Consider the following 22,362-nt stretch of genomic DNA (forward strand, 5'->3'; position numbering starts at 1 on the left):
TAATTTTTTAATACATAATTTATAATATCATCATCATATATGATATAATTATTGATGAATTTTTAGTTGTGGTAGTCTTGTTTGAGAGGTGCAATTTACCTATTAGGTGTTTCATTACTGTAATTGTATGTATACCTACTTTCATTAATACATTTTAATAAGAAACTATAAACTAAATATAAAAATAATTTAATTTAACTATATACAGAGCTATAATATAGGTACCTCGTACCTAAAAACCTACTGCATTATCTAAATAAATTATATATTATTTGTTCAAAAATTATAAAAATATTAATAATAGGTATTTTTTTATTTAAACTATTCTGATGTTTATGTTATTCAGTTTGTGATGAACTTTCCAATTTATTAATTTAATATAAGCAATCAAAAATGAGTACTGCATATTATCGTTTGAAAAAACATCGAACATTTCAACGATCTACTGAAATCGAGGCAGAGGTATCAAGATCAATTACTCAAACACAAGATATTGAACTTAAAAATTCAGATTCACCTTTAGAAGTTGGTATTGTTAGAAATGTGTTGAATGAATCTCAGAATATAAGACTTCCAACAAGAATTGAAGATAATTATGATTTATCTTACCTAACAGATTCATCTATAGACTACTTAAATAGATCACCAGATTACAATCCACTTGATTATAAATATTCTTCTTCTTTATCATCTTCTCAGAATTCATCAAACTCAGACAGTAGTGATGATTACAATATATTATCTTCTTCAGTACCAAGCCCGGTACCAAGCCTTCGTGATAAATTACAAAACTTTGTTGTACGATTCAGAAGCAATATGACGGTTGAGTTAATTGATAATTTGCTTGATATATTGCGGTCTGAAAATCATGATCTACCTAAATCAGCAACAAGCTTGCTACAAACCAAGTCTAATGAAAACATTCAAGTAATGACAAGTTTAAAAACACAAATGGGTCATATGTATATTTTGGAATTGAAGAAGGATTGAAAGGTATAATCTCTGATGAGTATACTGAAAATACCATACGTTTATTATTTAATATCGATGGCTTACCATTGTACAATAGTTCAAGTCAACAATTTTGGCCAAACTTGGGACTTATTGTGCATGACAAATATGACACAAAACCATTTATTGTAGCAGTTTACAGTGGTGATTCTAAACCTAAAAATATTAACGATTTTATAAAAGACTTTGTTCAAGAAGTAAGTTATTTAGTTAAAAACGGTTTAAATATTCGACAAAAAATGTTTAAAATAGAAATTATTGGATTTTCCTGTGATACCCCAGCAAGAGCATTCATCAAGAAATGTAAAGGCCATGGTGGGTTTTACTCATGTGAGCGTTGTGAGACAAGGGGCAAGACGATAAACCATAAAAGAGTGTATCCCAGCATAAATTCAAGGCTTCGGACAAAAAGAAGTTTTATAAAACAACGGCAACGTGAGCACCATTTAGATGGAAGGTCATTGCTACTAGATATTCCAGACTTTGACCCAGTAAATTCTGTTTTCTTGGACTCAATGCACCTACTTTATCTTGGTGTGATGAAATGGATTTTGCAACAACTTCTTGGAGCCAAAATGCGAGTTAATCGTAAATGTAAACTTTCCCAAAACAAAATAAAGCATTTCAATTCAATTTTAAAAATATTTACAAGACATGTATCAAAAGAATTTCAAAGGAAAAAATTAGACTTAGATTCATTTACTCACTGGAAAGCCACACAGTTTAGATTTTTTTTAAACTATTGTGGGGCTCTGGTACTATGTAAAATTCTAAACAAAAAAATGTACAATCATTTTTTACTGTTGGTAGTTGCATGTAGAATTTTAAATGATCCTGAATTATGTGTTGAAAATACAAATTATGCTAGGGATTTACTGAGAAAATTTTTTGAACTTCTTCCTTCATTTTATGGATCTAGTTCACAAATTATGAATAGCCATAATTTGATTCATATAGCAGATGATGTAGAATACACTAATATGCCTTTGTCTGCAATATCCGCATTCCCTTTTGAAAATTTTCTTGGAAAAATCAAACGAATGATTAGTGGTAGAAATAAGCCTCTAGCACAGTTAGTAAGAAGAATCTCCGAGCAAAAGGCATGTCCAAAGATGATGATGAACAATGCTATAAACAAGAAAAAGTTCCTTATAATCAACCCTGACCTAACTCATAAAAGAAAAAAAGATTTAAAAAGCATAATTCTACGGGGGCTTGAATTGAATACTACTCAACCAAACAACATTGTAAAATTGGATTCTAGTGATGTTTTTAGTATTGCAAGAATTCAAAGAAAACAAAATCGTATTTTATTACATGGATATGTATACAAGACTGTCACTGATGCTTTCAAATTCCCTTGCAAATCTTCAGAAGTTGGAATTATGAAATTGGGTAGATTAAGCAATAAAAAAAGAATTATTTCTATTGATAATATTTTAAAAAAATGTGTTTTCTTTGAAAATGGAAATCATAGCTATGCAGTGACATTACTTCATAATTCATAACAATTCTTTATAATAATATAATTATTTATAATTATAAAATTTTAATTTTAATGATAATAATCTAAGCTTACTCTAAATACCTATACATAATGTACCTAATATTAAATAAATTACATACACTTAATAAAAATAGATGAAGATATAATCATTGTAATATTTTTACAGCCATGGACTTTAAAAAAGAAACAACCCATGTTTTAGTAAAATTTAATAAAATTAAAAAATGCGATAAAACTACCATAGACTTAATACCAATATCATGGACCTTTATTGAAGATGAAAAATTATACTGCAAATATCCTAATAAAAATGAATATAGCAAAATAGACCAAATGAGCAAAATGTCATCTATCCACAAGATTTCATGGAAAAGCTTTGAAATTACACTAATGAAAGAAGCCCGTAAGTATTTGTAAACTGTACCTATTAAATAGATACACAACAATTTACAATGTACATAAGTAAATAATACTATTCACAAAAAAAATGTGAATAATATATTATGATATAATCAATGATTATTAATCATATTCAATAATATTGTATATTGTTATTTATTAAAGTTAAAAATTTCAGGGAATTATGATCAAGGTGTCAAGTATATGCAAAAAGCATTCTCTGATACTGTCATACAGAGTAGTACCATTGAAGAAGGAAATAGCTCTGAAGGCGAAAGTAAACCAAACAAACTAAGTGGAGAACAGCTTGGAATGTCTCTAAAAGACATCCCTTCTTTTAGTAAATCATACTCTACAACTGGAATACATAAAGTCAAAGGTGATCATTTAAACATAATTATGAAAACATAAAATAAGTTTAGTTTAATATGTCAATGTTAACTATTACAGGCAATGATGCTTCAATGTTTGTGATAACATCTGAATCGTCTGATGCCTCTGAAGTGTTTAATAAAAAGAATAAAAAGTTAGTACATCCAAAAAATTCTTTTTCTTTTAAAAGATTAAAAACTACAGCCAATGAAGAAAAAACAATAAACGGTAATTTCATTGATTAAATAATTGTGCTTTTCAAAATGTATTTTAAATTCTGTTTGATTATTTTATTTCAGGTGAATCAGATGCTAGTTATTCACAGTCTGATGTACCAACATCTGAATCATCTGATATCTCTGAAGTGTCTAATAAAAAGAAAAAAAAGTTAGTACATTCAAAAACCTCTTTTTCTTTTAAAAGATTAAAAACTACAGCCAATGAAGAAAAAACAATAAATGGTAATTTATTTGATTAAATATAATAGGTAAATTTTTTAAAATGTAATTTTTGTTGAGGATGTGTACAATTTTCTATAAATAATATTTAAAAATATTAATTGTTTGTTGAAGGTAAAAGAATGTCAAATCAGCATTGCGCAACATGTAGCTGCAATAGTAAATATATGAGTATGTTATACAAACATATTTATTAGATTTTAATTCATTTTACACTTAAACTTTTAAGTTTAGTCAAAACTAGGATATAATTAATATACATATATTTATGTATTAATTTTATCTATTTCAGCTAAAGAAGCTGCAACCAAATCAGATATCGATTCTGCAGTAAAGAGCATATGCAGGAGCATAGAGTACCGAGTAAGAGAGGAAGCAAAAATGACTAGGGCTATTTTCCACATGAATTCTACTACAGCAGATATTGATAGATAATTGCAAGAAGAGACCATAATTGATTTGCCAAAAACTAATTTAGAAGACTTTCTTTCCTTTGATGAACAATTAAAAACTAATATTGAATTATTAAAAAAACTGGTAAGAATTATTCCTGAGTTGATATAAAATATTTATTATTATCAACTATTATTTAATCTTTCAGAAATTTTATATGGTGTATAATATTAAGAAAACAACAAAAGTGTCAGAAGTTTTTACAGCATTAATTCCTAGAATTATTACCAAAGATGTACAATTACTCTACACTGCCTTTGGGAGAGAAACAAACGGTGTAAGAAAATTGAATTTTTCTGCGACAGAAACCTACAAATATTTACTTGGTCGGTATTTAACCATTTATTTTTTTTTTTCAAAAAAAATTCAGCAATAATTCATATTTATATTTTAATTTTAGAAGTGGTCTCCACCAAATTAACAAATGTTGACAATAAAGAAATTTCTAGTCAACTTAGCCGTTGGTTTTCTGGCGCCAAGGATAGAGATGGTGGAAAGAGGGAGAGACTTGATACAAAACGCAGTTCTGAAACCCAAGAACATATTACTTTTGATTAGTACTAAACAATAATTTTTATTATTTTTATTTAAAAAATAATGAATAAAGTTTACTAAGTTCATTGTAATTATTATTAGTGGTTATATGTTTTTTTTTGTGATGCAGAACTCCTCAGGATATCTTGCAAATATGTTGCAATTTATACCATCTCTCCCCTTGTATGAGCTCATATACTCTACTGGTACAATTATATAAATTTATAAATTAATATAATAATATAATATAATATATAACATAATTATATAATTATATATACCAATTATTTATTTATATACTGGTACCAGTTAAAGTCAGTACTGCACCTTAACCAAATACCAGTACTGGCTCAGTACTAAAAATCCAATACTGGAATAGGCAATAGCGTTATCATCCCAGACATACGCCAGTACATGGCCAGTACTGGCTGCCAGTAGCGCACCAGTATCAGTCGATACTGACCCAGTACTGCGCCTGTTGTGAATTCCCTATTGGGGCAGTACTGCACCTTAACCAAATACCAGTACTGGCTCAGTACTAAAAATCCAATACTGGAATAGCGTTATCATCCCAGACATACGCCAGTACATGGCCAGTACTGGCTGCCAGTAGCGCACCAGTATCAGTCGATACTGACCCAGTACTGCGCCTGTTGTGAATTCCCGATTGGGAATATGGTAGATTAGTACACCATGCACTAGCTATTTTCATACACCATTGAATAAAACATGAAATATATTTAACATCAAGAAAGATTTTTAACGAAGAAACGTATTTTAACTTCAAAACAATTATTTTGCCTATATTAATTTTTAACTAATTATTCGATTCAAAACAAATTGAATTTCAAAAAACGCCATCCGTCCATATCCATTTATTATGGACTATGGTATAGCTAATACCATTGATTATATAAGCCATGTAAAATGCTGCTATTTGTCAAACCACAAGGAATAATAATTATGGACTTAAATGGAGAATATTTATATTGAATGTATTAATTTTAATGAGAATTAGAAATCAAAAATGTTATTTAAATAACGTTAAACATCTTTACAAAAACGTCAACAACTAAAACAAAATTATACAAAAACGAAAAATCATAAATCATAAACCAATAACATAATGCATGTTTGTTTTAAAACGTAAACAATTTAAAAATTAATTATTACGACAATTTTGTTTTATTTGTAAAAATGTTTAAACGAATATTACGATAGTGGCGTTGAAATAATTAATTTTTATTTCAAAATTATAATAAATAATGAATTTCAGGTAAAATTATTATTTTTACACTACTGACCTAAATTACCAAAGTGTTCTATCTTTAATAGTCAATAGGTAACTACTAACTAATAATGATATTTTTTATGCTCTATTCATTTTCATATTTCATATTTCAATTCATTAAAATTAGTTAACAACTCTACTGTACATTTTAAAGTCTAGAGATGTCACTGTAATAAGTGTAATAATTGTGTTCAATCATTGTATACCTACGAAAAACGATTCTTAGCGGAGGCCGGAGACGAGTCGTCAAAGGCGTTAGTACATACTCTATAATAAGTATAATATTACTAAGTATATAAGTATAATTTATGATATTACTACAAATTAACAACCAGGAAATCAAATTGAACAACAAACGTCAAAGACGACTCAGTAAAATATCTGGGACTGCACCTCGATGGCAAATTAAGCTCGAAAATACACAATAACAAAAAAATTAAGCCAATAGTACACTAGTCTGCAAATACTGTATCTTTTAAATTTTAATAACCATACAAATGAAATGCTCTCTACTCTTATATACAGCAATAATAAGACCGTTAGTAACTTACGTGTGCCCAGTCTGGAGTGTTGCCTCGAAAACAAAGATTAAAAAATTAAAAACCCTTCAAAATACGTTTTTAAGAATAACCCTAAAAGCTCCGTGGTTCATGAAAAACAAACAACTACACAATGATAAGGGCCCATCACACGTATCTACCAGGATAACACAACAATTTAAAAATTTACACAAAAAACTTCACAAAGTTGACGGAGCACTTTACTTCAAATCCATTAATCTAAGACTTTACCTCGGCTACCACAGGATATATTCTACTATATAGAACCTAAAGAAGACTTGTCTATATGTCAAATTCTGACCTAGATTTATAAGCTAACCAAAATTAAAAAAATCATTGTAATAATGTAAATATGATCGTAAACATAATATTATAATCATATTAATCGTATATAGTACCTAACATTGTAAAAATACCTATAGTGTATTGACACAATTAAATTAAAATGTGAGTCAAGTTTGTATAATTAATTTTAAAAGGTATAGTTTTCTATTTCCCAATACGACTAAATTATGTTGCATCGTTCGACGTTCACACGGTTCAATGTTTGAATGGGGCTTCGGAGTTCGGACGAAATCATCCATGATGATTTATCGATTTGAGAGAAAAGCTTTTTCCAGAATTGGACGATTTGTGATACAACAAAAAGAGACAATTTTATTAGAAACTCGGAAGAAAGCGATCATTGAATAACCAGAATCTGTGTAAGAGTCATTCTGTCATTGACCTGCTCCAACCTATATGTAGAAGCTAAAAAGAGACTGCGTAGTGCGTAGTACTCCTAGCAGTGATATGGTAATGGCTTTAAGAAGGAATCGGGAGGTAGTCGCGTAAAAATCCACTTTGCAGTATTGCGGAGAGAAAGTGAGCGGCCGGCGTGGCGGCGACCGAGTTTATCAAACTCTCTATACAGTATACTGTTATTATTTTTGTTATTATACTTATTATTGTTGTTGTTATTACCTACTTATCGCAGTCCCCGTCCTGGTACAACCAAACTCGTGTAGACACATATACGCGTACGCAATTTACTATTTAGAGAATACTATTATAGAACGACTATACAGCCTACTATCCAGCGTGACGGTAGTGGCGCGAAGTTAAATAAAAAAAAATTAGTCTATAATAACAGGAAACCGAGTTGTGCCATTGAAATAACGTGCTTATTTTTGTTAATCCGTTGGCCATCTCTATACAGGGCAAACGGTTGAACATATAAAGTTATATAAGGTATCAATCGATCAGAAATATTGTGCAGATGGGAACAGAGGAACTCGCAACTCGCAAGCAGGTTGGCTAGATGGTTAATAAGTTATAACCAAAAATGTTCAAGTACTTTTAAGAGGACGTGATACCCGCATGTGTTTCTCCATCTTATTGTAAGTGCGTAACATTACAAAATTTACGCTCGGCAGAACACGTGTAACTCAATTAGTTTAAAATTTAGAGTGAATTGACCTCTAATAAAATTTAAAGGTAAGATTATTATCTCGACCACCTCATATGCTTTTTAACATATTTTAATTTTAAAGTGAGTTATATTCTTACCTTTAAATTTTATGAAAGGTCAATTCACTCTAAATTATTTTAAACTAACAGAGCTACGTCTTCCGCTGAGCGTAAAATTGGTAGGTAAAGCACTTATAAGACGGAGTACGGAGACAACAGTACAACATGCGGGTATCATGTCCTTTTAGACCTATTTTGCGTACGCAACGAAAATGTATGTCCCCCGATCCACCGCTTATCAATCCCCACAACTTTTATCACGGCGGCGGTGGCAGCGACCGGTAACAACGTACATTGTATTATATTATATTTTTATTTATAGTATAATATTATTTAAATAAAAATACAAATAATCAATACCCTACCCACCAATATTTTCATTTTCAAATCCAACTTTGAAACAATTTTATTAATAAAATAAAGAATCTGGTGATTTATTCATTGCGCGTGACAACAATTAAGGTCTATGGCAAATCATATGCTCTTAATTCTGTGATTGGCCATCATGGTCCATTTTATGACTCAAGCTCAAGCACATTACACATCAATAATAAAACATAATAATAAATTGGTTAAATGTAACGATATGTCTATAAGAATGGAACGCTGGCGTTGTGGTGGAAAAGATGTTAACATGTTTTAGAAAAAAAATTAAAATGTAAGATATAACAATAGGAGGCCAAGGATACTTGCTGGATTATTATTAATTATTATATTATTGCTATTACATACTATCAATTAATAAAATCGCAATTCATTTTATAAAACAAATAGCTGATATCACACTAAAAACATTCCGTCATAACTCCGTATAAAAAAATTTAAGTTAGAAAAAAAAATTGGTAATAATTGAATCTTTAAAAGACGTGATAAAATATGGAAACTAAGTTTAAGTATTTAACATTACAATTGATCTTATTTGTCATCATAGGAATTTGTTATATTATGAAATTACATTTAACATAGTTTCTAATGTGCCCATATTATATCACGTCTTTTACAGATTTAATCATTACTAAATTTATTTATTTTTTCTAACTTTGTTTTTTTTTAAATGGAGTTTTGACGAAGTGTTGTTGGTGTGACATACGATACACGGCCTCACAAGTTCTGGCGCCCATAATTCACAATATGCTACCATAACAAAGGTACGAGTAGCGTGGTATCTACCAATGATTAGATCAGTATAGCATTGATTATTAAAATTACTTAAAAATATTAAATACATTTTTTCTAACCCATGTGATACCAGTATACCACCAATTGAACTACAATATCATCCTATTTTAGAACTTGTTTTCTTAGTATATATTACTATTATAATTACCGTATTTTAAAATTTGAAATATCCGAGTATTAAATTATTCATAGAAGTGGGGTAGCGGTAAGTATGAACAATTCCAAACGAAATCTCATTTACAGAGTACTATGATACTAAATAACAGAAGTTTCCGGCCGAGTTCATTCGTTCTGGTGAGTGCGGAAAGAAGAAAAACACCAAAAACCATCTTAACAATAATATAGCAGATGGTGTAGCGGTAGATAAACGACGAGCTCCGATGCATCCATATTACATACCCTATATTATCCAATATAGTAGTATAGTATAGGCTAAAAAGTAAAAAGTATATTATGGTACATCAGTGGATGCATATTATTGTTATGATAATAATAATTATTATTATTATTTATATTATGTCATACAATGAGCATGTGCACATGATTGGGGAGAGACGTGTAGTGTGTACTTGCACAACAGAAATGTCTAGGAGGAGTAGTTGTTCGGGTGAAAACCATCTGCCCCCAATGGCGCACGTCCGCCGGGGAACGTGCCGCCACGTTGCCGCCCAGTGGTGTGGGAACGAAACCGGTCGGTCCATTGACGCAGTGGCGAAACGGCAACGTCGTGCTCAGCGCCAGTCGCATTCCACGAAAATTTAGACGGTCGGATTATTGACGTCGACCGCGACGGCTTGTTTATTCTTTCTCCCTTTTGGGGAAAATAATATTATGCCCCAAAACATGACCCGACCCTTTTCACTACTTTTGCTCTTTTACACAAGTAATGTCATTTTTAAAGAATTGTAGTTTATTTTCATCTGATAAGCCAAAAGCCATTCACATAGCATTATAAATTATAATTTTCATTAAAAATGTCGAATCTAAGTCTCCGGAGGCCGATAATGTACTACTATCTACTAGTAATTTTTTTAGAAGAAAATGACTTCAATAAATATATATATATCATAAGTAGAAATAGTACTTTTTGAGTATAATGAAATTTATTATTTAGGAAAAAAACCTTAAAATTTAAAGCCCCTAGAACAACCCTCAATCTTGAGACCCAGCTGCCTCCACGGTCTAGACGTCTAGCTGTGTGTTATACACTTACGAATTACGACTTCAATAAATTAGTGAAGATCATTCCGTCATTCAGTATTTCCATTTATATACAATATTATCTATGCCTTCTATAGTTCTATATTTCCACTCGTAATGAGAATTTTTAATTGAAAAACGGTAGTATATTAGTGTAGGTACCAGTGTAGGTACGACGCACAAGGAGAAGAGTTAAAATATTTTTCGTAAATTTGATCTCGGATAAAATACTTTTCGTATTTTCCGCCTTTTTATTTTCGACCAAATATTTTTCGAATTAAATACGGTTGAGATGAAAAATTTTTTGGATTTTTTTTTTATATTAGCTTTTAGTTTAACCATTACATCTCAACAATTGGGTAAAATATTACGGATAAGATACGGTTCTGATAAAATTATTGTCTTATTAGATTATTTTTTACAATATATTTTTTGGCTAAAATTATACTGTTAGGACATTTTACGCGTCCGTCATTTCAGTAATAGTGAATACTGAATATAATGATGAGTATTGATGACTGATAATTAAAAAGAGCAAAGACTAAAGACAGAAAACACAATAATGAATCCCGGATGAAAAGTCCGAGGACAAAAAGTCCATTTTGAAAAAAATTAACAAAAAATCCGGATTTATTTTTTTTTAATGTCGGACAAAAAATCCGAAAATATAATTAAAATATTTTATTACATTTTCATCTATAATTATATTATATATAGGTATTTCATACTACATACAAAAAATAATTCAATACAAACATCAGACAACAGAAAAGTCGGAGTATCAAAATTCAGACGAAATACATTTGTATGCAGCTGAAACATGGAACGCAATGCAATATAAAACGATTGCATGCATTATCTGTTAAGAACTGTAAGATTAGATAGGTAAGTAAGATAAGTAAGATTAGATCTCTATCAAACATCAATGTTGATAATCTATCAAAATTTTTTAAAAGAAGGTGACAAAGTCCCAGTAATAAAAAACAAAATGTTCACCCCTCCCCCATTGAAAACTCCTGAGTACGCCTCTGTGTAGTACTGTAGGAACCGTAGTGTTGACAATAGGTATAATATTATATTGATATAATATAACCAAGCTACTATTGTACCCAATCGGTTTCCGCTTTTTTTCTTTGCAACAATATTTCAGATATAATAATGGGTGCATTAATTTTTGCGCCTGCATTTAAACCTGCGGCTATACAGTCATACAGATTACAGAGTACAAAAGACACGAGGAATTTTCCTGCAGGAGATTAAGTCAAATATATCCTTTGGGAATACTTTTTAACACTATAAACACATATTATATTTTATTATTATTATTTATTATCAATATACACGCCACCGCATGGACGTATAAAAAACTGCATTCCTAACTCCTCAGCTGCTTCTAGTCGTGTGCGCGTGCGTGCATGTGCATCTATACCATATTGAAAGGAAGGTGTACCGTGCCACGTAAATATATATATGTAGACAATTGTAGGCACTATAGGTATATATAGGTACCTTAGGCTAGACCCACCACGTACCACGTATAATACAAATCTGAAAACTGTTAACCCGCGGAGGAGGTCACGTTTGTGGTCTGCATTCCTTTCCACTTATCACACTGTGTATATCTATATATTATACACCATACACACGCTGCAGTGTCCCATTGCCACAGACAGGATCGGTTCGTTTGATGTCGGTTTTACGCTTTGGAATCATCACGTAGATGTACTCGTAGCACTGGAATTTCGACTGGAGAACGTATAGAATAATATGTAGATATAAACAGAGTCACCGCGATGCCAGTGTAAATTGTATATTAGTTATCTACAGCGTGTTTATCGCACTTATTGTATAGTAGGAAATTTTAATAAAGGTATATAATACTTTAATAGTATAATACATTATATTACTATTGTATTCCACGTGTATTAGAAACGTGCGATGTTAGGAATTCAAAACAATCCTATTGTACCCACAACTCGCGTGAAGCTATATTAGACATAACTCCTTTTCCAAACTCTTATACATTATATTTAATACAGTCACGAAATACTGTTGGACAAATATTACAGTGTTAATTAGCAGCTGTGATAAGTATTGGTATAGGTAGTAATAATTGGATATGTTTGAAACTTTACACGAGTATACGTACTGTATCGTCTATACCTATACACGAATACAATGCCTACATAATATAATATTTATAAATAATATATAACATGTACGTAACACGTCAATTATTAAATTGAACTAATTAGACTTTAACGCATTATTACAAAATATATAATATTGTACTGAGAAAAAACGTCAATACGTCACCACATCAATTGTTTTTCCAGATTTCTGTAATGGCTTAAAGAAATGCATGAATAGTTTTCTCAGACAATGAGACAAGTGCTACATATGTTTCAAATTTTTAAGTGCAGTTATTGTTTTATAAATTTTCATCGACCTTAAATATATTTTTATAGTTATTTATTTCTATTGTGTCACATATCAAATATTGATAATTGAAAAATAATGTGAAATTATTAATTTAAATTAAGTTATGTAACTTAAAAGTTATAACTTTCAAAATAATTTTTAATACTGATATTATATTATAATACGTATTTAACCTAGCTGAATAATAACTAAGAGTTACGAAAATTCCCACATGACATCTTATATCAAATATTTTTATTAGTATGCATCATACAGTACCTACATATGTCAGTATACTGTATACGTAAATATCAAAATTGTTTAAAAACATTAAAATACCATTTCGTAAATTGAGAGCGTTTTAAATGCAATAAATAATGGACTCTATCTTCAACTTTTGTATATTATTTTTAATAAAGTACGATGCACTCCTCAGTCTCCCCTTCTAAAACGATCACTGGAATTACTATGTAACACCTATGGCCTATAGTTAAAGAATAAGTGGTAAAAGGTAAAACCCACGCGAGTGTTACTCAATGATAAACAACTAGGTACAATGATTCAATGATTGAATATTTGAATGTGCTGTAACAATGTAGAATAATGCATCATAAATACATGTTTATAATTATAATTCATAACATACATAAATTGCATAGAATTGGAACGGTTTAATGCAAATATGCTATGTACCTATATTTGTAAGATAATATGGAGATAGCACAGTACAGTACACACGCGGGTTTTTGTATATTACTACGTTTATACATGATTACGTTAAGACGGTTTAAAAATTAAATCGGTTATAAATTCTTAAGCAACATATAACACGAGCGTTTTAACGCCATCATATAAACGTAGTATATAATAAATTCATAAGGTTTGTGGCAATCGCCAATCGATTATTCGTTTATTGCCATTGCTAAATCTGACGACCGGTTGCCTTTTTGGAAATTACTGACTTTCTGTATTTTTCTTCCTATTTTAGACGTTTCTTGAGTTTTTAGACTGTTGTTATAATTTTGGTTTGAAAAATTAATGGATCTTAAATAACAAACAGAGTACAACAGAGTGAGTATAGAGAGAGGGATCTTGAGTTGTTAAACATTACTCTGATAGCTTTTTTATTATTGCGAGTAGAGAAGCATTTAATTGGTATTCCGTTTAAATTTAATTTCAAATTTAAACACTGGCGGATATTCGCGAATTATTAGTATAGCGTATAGCTGATATATTATGCTGAACGGCCTTCGATCGTTGCCTTTGATTAATAACGACGATAATAACAATAATGAATTATAATTATAATTTTTGATATTAGATCATATTTTTATTATATGATCCAAGCTAGCTCTGTTGACTGTTGTTGTCATGAAAATCGAATTGGTGGTAAATAACAATATTGTGTTTGTGTATTCATGTGTGAAAGGAAGTAAGGACATTTGTAGTCTCCCCACGTACATGTATCTTGAGTGCGCGTTACTCAAAGATCCTCCACGGGCTGATACTTTGATTTGACTTGTTTATGTTAAATAAATACAGCGTCCCGTTCTTATTCCCATTTGAACATATTTAATTATAGTATATCTGCTTATAGATAATATCGACCGGAAGCATTGGCGTAAACAAACTTATTATAGTTATTAGTTAATGGTAGTATTATTATTAGTCACTGCCCTGTGTCCTCTTGTCAAAAAGTAATGAAATAATATTTATATTCAGTTATCTATTAAGTACTAAGTATACTAGGTTATATATTTTATTATTTTATATAATCAGATTTCAAAGTACACATTTTCCATCTCCTGATGTAGATAGTATTAGATACCATATGTCCGATGCCCATATACCTATTCATAACTCATAAGACAATAAGTTGAATAAGTAAATTCTAAAAATATAGGTAACGCATTTTACTTTATCTATTATTTTGCAATACTGTTGCACGTGTTAATGAATAATCCAACTATTATATAATTTCAATAATTATCGTTTAAATTTTACTGTTTAAGCTGACCAGCTGCCATACTATTATTATATTAATTAATTTACACAAATTCACTATTTCAAAAGGCATTGCTATTGGAATTTTTCCAATATACATACCGATTTAATATTAGTATGTTTATTGTAAAATATTACACAATAAAGTTGCTTGTGCTAAGAAATTTAAAAATATACGATACAAACAAAATATAAATGTACAATGTACAAATTTTACAATAGACAAGTAATTGTAAGGTTTTTGTAGTTATACTAATATTTACAGGTATATTGCTATATTGTATATTGGTATATAACATATAGTACCTACTACCTACTGCCTACACAAACTATATGAGTAGTCTGTGGTACCTATATATTGGCTATATAGTACCAATTTATATAATCATTGTCTCATTGACTATTGACGTCGTATGTATTTGTTTGGCTTTTTAGTTTCTGAGAACATTCATTAAAAATATTTGGTCATAACAAACAGGCGAAACGTCATAAACTCATAACTCATTATTCATAAGAGGCAATGATACAGTGTCAACCTTCAGTTCTCATTTATATTAATAATTATTATTAATAAATATTTAATTTAAAAAATGATAATTATGGTATTAAATAAATGTCATCGAAAAATAAAATAGTCCGTTGCAACCATTACACAACAATTTTATACGAATGGAAATTAGGTATGTTGAGACATTGGGACGCGTATCTCATTCCATTGAATCCCGGAATAAAAATCCCCGGAAAAGAAATCCCCGGAAAAAAAATCCCCGGAAAAAAATCCTCGGTAAATAAAATCCTCAGAAAAAAATCCCCGGAAAAAAAATCCCCAAAGCAACTATTTAGTATTTAAATTATAATAATAAAAATAATAATATTATCTTTATATACCAATATTATTAATTAACATATATTATTAAAATACGCAACAAATATGTAGTAAAAATCATTAATATATGCAACAAATATGCATTTACAAAATTTATATTTAAAAATTCAAAGTTGTACTTAGTATGAAAAAAATATAAAATAATAAAATATAAATGTATAAATAAATACATAAATATTAATGAACAGAATTAATTAAACAGAAAAAAAATCCTCAAAGCAACTATTTAAAAAATTACATAATTATAATAATATACCTAATTAGTAATTACTAATTAGTATATTAGAGTATATTAGATAGTAAAAAAAAATAATAATAATAATAATAAATATAATATTAGTTTATAGTTATTAATAATCAACAAAAAGATATAAATAATTATAGTCAGATTCTATAGTAATCTAATAGTAAAATAAATATATATAATTACAGTCAGATACGGTTCAATCGGTTCGTTTTCTTATATTGTTCGACACAGCTGTCAAAAAGTCTCCAATGCTTAATTTATCTTCACTTTGTCTTATAACCAACTCTTTCAAGCGGATATTTATTGTTTGATTTTGTCCTCTTTTTGTACGTCTTGGTTCACCTAAAGCATCCAATGCTAACTGTGCTCGATCGGCATCAATTTCGTTTTTAATTTTCCTAATAAGTTTCCATATTGTAGGATGTTTTTGACCAACTAGTTTGGAAAACCTATTATTCCATCCTTCAACGATGTTGTTAGTTCTGTGGCAGTCATTGAGGGTGGTTTTATTTACATTCCATCATTGATCTATCATTGTTCAGGCTCAACGTTTATCAGTCAGTGTCCACTGTCCAGTGAGTTAGTCAAGTTATATATATTATATAGTATTATAGTCATTCCGCTTGGCATTGCACATGAGACTCTTATGATTAGAGCCCGGATCAGTGGCGTAACAAAAAAATTTGGGCCCTACTAATTGGTATTCTCTGTTAAATTTTTATATTGCATATTTGACCGTAAATGCATATTTGTTGCGTATTTCATTGAAAATGTTGCGAACATTTTGGACGGTAACAGTAATATTTATGTATTTATTTATACATTTATATTTTATTATTTTATATTTTTTTCATACTAAGTACAACTTTGAATTTTTAAATATAAATTTTGTAAATGCATATTTGTTGCATATATTAATGATTTTTACTACATATTTGTTGCGTATTTTAATGATATATGTTAATTAATAATATAGGTATATAAAGATAATATTATTATTTTTATTATTATAATTTAAATACTAAATAGTTGCTTTGGGGATTTTTTTTCCGGGGATTTCTTTTCCGGGGATTTTTATTCCGATTACCCATTCCATTATATAGTGGTTTTGCAGTTGGCAGTGCGTCGGTTATGCGAGGCGCCGTTCGCAGGGTTTTAGACTTGGGTTAGAATACACGCCGCGCAACGTTTAGACGAGACATGCCGGCCACTAGATATCCGTTTTAGTAATTTTGTTTTCGGTCTACCGTTACTCGTTAGCACGTCCAATGTTGTAGTTTTCTGTACTATTATATTTTTACTTTTTACGTTGATAAAATGGAATCTTCGACTGATTTAATTAACGACATTATTAGGAATGGTATTAATAGTTATTCTTACGAACAAAAACTAGAGCCAAAGAAAAATAGACCTACGCCCATTTTAAATTTGGATGTGTTAGACAGTAAAACAATTCGAATGTTTCAGTATTTTAAATATATTTGGCTTACTGGAAGTCAAACTAAAAATAAATTATTTTGTTATTATTATTTACTATTTGGAAGAGAAAAAAAATGGAGATATGAAGGTATCACAGGAGTTAAAAACTTTGATCGTACAGCAAGTAAACATGCAATTTCTAAGAGCATTTATTTTATTAAGAACAATTTCAGTTGCTCGGCCGAATAGATCATCATGTGTCGGAAGGAAGGCGTTTAGCAGCATTGAAATATAATGAAAAAGTCGGAAATAACCGTTGTACATTATCTCGTTTAATTTAAGTTGTTTGTTATTTGGGAAAGCAAGAGTCTCCTTTATGTCTTATGTGAACAAGATAGAAATGTAACGTCAGTAAATAAAGGTAATTATTTAGAACTGTTGAATCTACTATCGCAAGAAGAACATTTGATTAAGCATTATTAATTGTCAAACTCAAGTTTTAAAGGAACATCTAGTGATATTCAAAATGATTTAATATTTTGTATTACAGAAGTTGTAAATATGTAAATTATGAATTAATTAAATAAAGCAAAATTTGTTTCTATTCAAGCAGACGAAACTACAAACATATCGTGTGAATCACAAATTAGTATTATTTTTAGATATGTAATAAATTGATAACAACATTGAAGAAAGATTTATTGGATTTTTTGAGTATCAATAGATACAATAGCTCTAGAACTTTCAAATATTTTATTAGAACAAAGTTAAAATGGAATATAAGTGATGAAATTATATGTCAAACTTATGATGGAGCTGCAGTTATGGCAGGAGCCAGGAATAGTAAGAAGTGTACTGGTTAAATAACACTTATCCAAATGCTAACTATGTTCATACATAGTTATGCTAATCATCTGAATTTAGTTTTTTTACATGGATCTAAAACAATTAAAGCTGTTAGATTGTTAAAAAGTGACCTAGCAATGTTTCATACATTTTTTAGTACGTCATCAAAACGAAGTGAACTTCTACGAGTAAAGTAGTTTAAGTAACCAGAAAAATGTGAAAAACAATGGAACTATCACTCTAGAGCAACAGCTACATCAGTGTCAATTTAACAGAATTAAAAAAAAATGCATTGTGTGTTACGGAAGAGGAAGACTGGGATCTATTTTTTGTCCAGTGAATTCTTAAACAAATTATCGGATTTTAAGTTTATTCATTTATTATGCCTCTTTAATAAAATATCTATATTTTTGGATCATGTATTTTTAATTATCCAAACAAAATGTACAGCAAACGTACAAACTTGCATAAAAGAAATAATAGATATGTCTACGCAGTTAACTTTTATGAAAAATCAAGATACAATCGTTATGGGTAGGTAGTAAATCTGATGATGAAGTATGAAATTTTCAGTATTAATAGTGCAATAAAATATGCCTTCAATAATTTTACATAACATAATATTAAATTCAATGTTTCAAAATTGTAAACATTAAAACATCACATATTATTATTATAAGAAGCAGGCGTAATTTTTTACGACTCGTAATCGTATTTTTTAATGTTATCGAATACAATACACCTATATACTCGGTGAACTATATGTATAGGTACACCGTACTTATTTAATCGTCATTTACTGCGAAGTATACACAATATAATGTTATATTCGCTTACTGTGGAATTCTAACAAATATAGGGTGTCCGGCGATCGGAAAAAAACACTTAAAATATTGTTGAATCATCGTCGCGATAATTATTATATGCTTATAAGCTAGTATGCAAATGACCACGTCCATTAAAAATGTGCGCACCAAAGAACTTTAATACTATAATATAATAATTATAAAAATCCATGCATACAGTGTCCTGAACATGTTGTATAAAAATATCACGTCAAAGGTTTACGATAATTTTACATAATAGCACGCACGTAGGCGCAAATAGTGGGGAAGAGGGCTAAGTCCCCCAAACATATCCTAATTTATTTTTTTTTAAGTTCATTCAATAGTAAGTTTTATAGTAGGTATATTCAGCTCACCATCCCCTTCAAATTGTAAATGCTATTTGTGTCTATGAACGCGTAGTTTAGTAGATTTAGTCGGATGTCCCCAATCACTACACACGCCACGCAGGCGCTGTTTTTTTTTTATTCGTGGGTTGAATTATTTTACTGTGTACAGTTGATAAGAAATATGAATAATATCCGTGTGATCGCCGATCGGTAGAGCGACCCTTTTGTGAAACGCTAAGCCACACGACTCCACAATAAGTGTAGATTAGATGACACGTGATGCATGCACACCGCCGATCGTAACTTTACAATATTAGTTTTTTGTATAGGTTTTCCGTTTTCCGTGTGCACTATAATATGCAAAGTGCACCCACGTATTTAATAGGTGCGTATATTATATGCCATCATACGTATGGTATTTTATTCTAAACCGAACTACCAGCCTACCGCATTATAGAAACATATGATATAGCGTCTCTTGCATATAAAGGTAAGACATGTAGGTTATAGGTAAAGATGTAAAATACATAATATATATATTTTCAAAGTGGTAACTTTAATTCCTTTAAGATTATATCGTTTTATTTTTCCTTCGTCCACCATCCACCTAAATGATCTACAGGTGCACACAAATTTATAATATTGGGTCCATGATGTTCATCAATCATAGCATTCGCAATTTAGTTATATTTATATACAGATGCCTATAATATAGTTGAATATGTATAATCTTAATATTTAATAAAATAATATTTTAAATAACTGCAGTTATGAATGTTATGATAGAGGAAGAGGGTACCTTCTTTCAGTTATTCGATAAATAAATAATCAATAAATCAGTGAAATTTCTATTTTGAGTTTTTACGTATGATTTGGATTTCAATTTTTGAATATCTATTTGTTGTTTCTGTAAAAAATTGAAAAATCGAATTCTTCTTGCAACTTATTAAGTTAATATGTACATAGTACATACACCTGAATACCATTAAAAATTGATTTTCATTTAATTATTAATAATTACAAATTGCAATTTAATAATCAAATGAGAATACTTTAACATTAAGTAGGAAATATTGTACACTAAAGTAGGCATGAATGGATTATTTTTCACGGATGACCATGAAAATGTTTGTTCACATTATGAAACGTGCAGGGTGGTGTACTTATATAGTGTAAATGTGTAATACTTAATTGTTTAAAGTATAGAGTTTATACATAACAAAATACAACCCAAAGGCAAATTCCTTACTCATCTGATATCTTTACTATTATACTCAATACCTAATTTATGATAAATAAAAACATTTGAAATATTTGTGAATAATAAAAAAAACCAATTCCATCTAATGAATGTGATTTAAATCATATTATTGATCGATTTAAAGTATGTCTGACATCAATAGTATTTACTTAAGTATATCGTATAATATATATGATAACTGATAAATACCTGTACGTTTCTTAAAAAACAATATTATATTATTGTTTATTTTACGTACTTTTACCTATTTAAAAATATCTAACTTTAATTTCAGAAACAATAAGTATAAATATAAATTACCTATGCATTTTATTATTTTAACTCTACATAAATAATGTTTAATATATCAACTTACCCAACGCTGCAAAGCTCGTTAGTGTTGAATACTTAAATAAGTTGTTTAGACTACGCGGTACGCTGTCACAGTAAACTGTTAGTTTTTTCTGGGGAGTAACTGTTTGATATAATATATATATTAGTGCATACACGCATGTGCAGAAGTGCATATTTATAAATTAGGTATCATTAATAGTAGGCACACACTTCACACTAAACAGACATCGTCCTCGGATGACGTCAAGTAAACCTACATATTTTTAATTCTATAGGAAATGCAGTTCAATATGCCTAATAAATTGCACTCTCAAGGTCACAAATTACCTACATTAATTTGTATCCACTGAAATTTAATATCTGCAGCAGCTTGCAACCATTATTATTGCATCTTGTCGCTTCACACATCATTCCTCTTTTTCAACTGTGCGCTGTAATTATTAGCGTTGTTCTGTATACGATTATATAGATATCAGTATAACGGCCATTTTTGGCCTACCGGGAAATTTTAAAAAGGGACCCCCACATGAAAAAAAATTTAATGATACATAATGATATTAAAGGGTCCTGAAAATTACCGAAATATGAAGGGGGCCCACCGGGAAATGCCCGGTTGCCCGATAGGTCTATCCGTCTATGGTATAACGTATATATTATTAACACGTATCTAATATTAAATAGGTTAGATTTAGGCCTTTAATTATAGTAATAGCATTGGTAATGGTAAATATTATTAGTTATAACTTATATACATAAATAATTAAATGTTAAAATAAATATTTCTTATATAATTATTTTAGAGTAAGCACTTAGTCGTTAACAAAAAAAAAAAAAAAAATACATAAAGTTTCAGATCTAAATATTATGAGTTGGATAAATTACTTAATATTAAACATATTGATGTATACTAATTGTATAAATTATACTATATAATCGTATCACAAAATACGCATTTGTTAATTTTTAGTATAAAACATACTTAGGTATATTCTGATTATAACATGCACCAGCAATGTTTATCGAAATCCATCCATCAATGTCAAACATTAGAGCGTGAATCATATGTATGAAATATTTTAATCGGAATGTATTTATAATTCTGATGACTGATTGTATAATATAAACTCATAAAGTCATAACTAAAAAAGAAACACGTAGTTTAACTTGAGTTTTTTAAAATTGCTCATATCAGTCGTATCATATTCGTTGAAAAAAAAATCACAAATAAAAAATTATATACTATACAGCTAGTATACGTATGTATTGTGTATCAGGTATAATACCTATTTAAGGCTATT

General features: G+C 29.4%; 2 protein-coding genes and 1 pseudogene across 3 annotated transcripts in view; 2 read left to right on the forward strand and 1 right to left on the reverse strand.

Moving 5' to 3' along the window:
- The window catches only part of LOC107166234 (baculoviral IAP repeat-containing protein 7-B-like), a 34,382-nt gene extending 13,147 nt beyond the window's left edge, over positions 1-21,235 (reverse strand). The window contains exon 1 of the mRNA XM_015514812.2: positions 21,087-21,235. The gene's annotated coding sequence lies outside the window, so the exon portion shown is untranslated. The remainder of the gene's footprint in view (positions 1-21,086) is intronic.
- Positions 394-2,536, forward strand: LOC149055840 (uncharacterized). Its single transcript, XM_089226960.1, has 2 exons — positions 394-857; positions 920-2,536. The coding sequence occupies exons 1-2, from the start codon at positions 394-396 to the stop codon at positions 2,517-2,519; spliced, it is 2,064 nt and encodes a 687-aa protein (XP_089083086.1). The 3' UTR covers positions 2,520-2,536.
- Positions 2,546-4,826, forward strand: LOC149055841 (uncharacterized; annotated as a pseudogene). Its single transcript, XR_016191559.1, has 8 exons — positions 2,546-2,921; positions 3,096-3,296; positions 3,368-3,517; positions 3,589-3,750; positions 3,862-3,918; positions 4,040-4,284; positions 4,349-4,526; positions 4,601-4,826. The product of XR_016191559.1 is annotated as an uncharacterized LOC149055841 (transcript).
- Positions 21,236-22,362: the final 1,127 nt, after the last annotated feature.

Source organism: Diuraphis noxia, unplaced genomic scaffold (assembly GCF_037042655.1).
Source record: "Diuraphis noxia isolate RWA-SAM2 unplaced genomic scaffold, SU_Dnox_SAM2 contig0004, whole genome shotgun sequence".
Taxonomy (NCBI): domain Eukaryota; kingdom Metazoa; phylum Arthropoda; class Insecta; order Hemiptera; family Aphididae; genus Diuraphis; species Diuraphis noxia.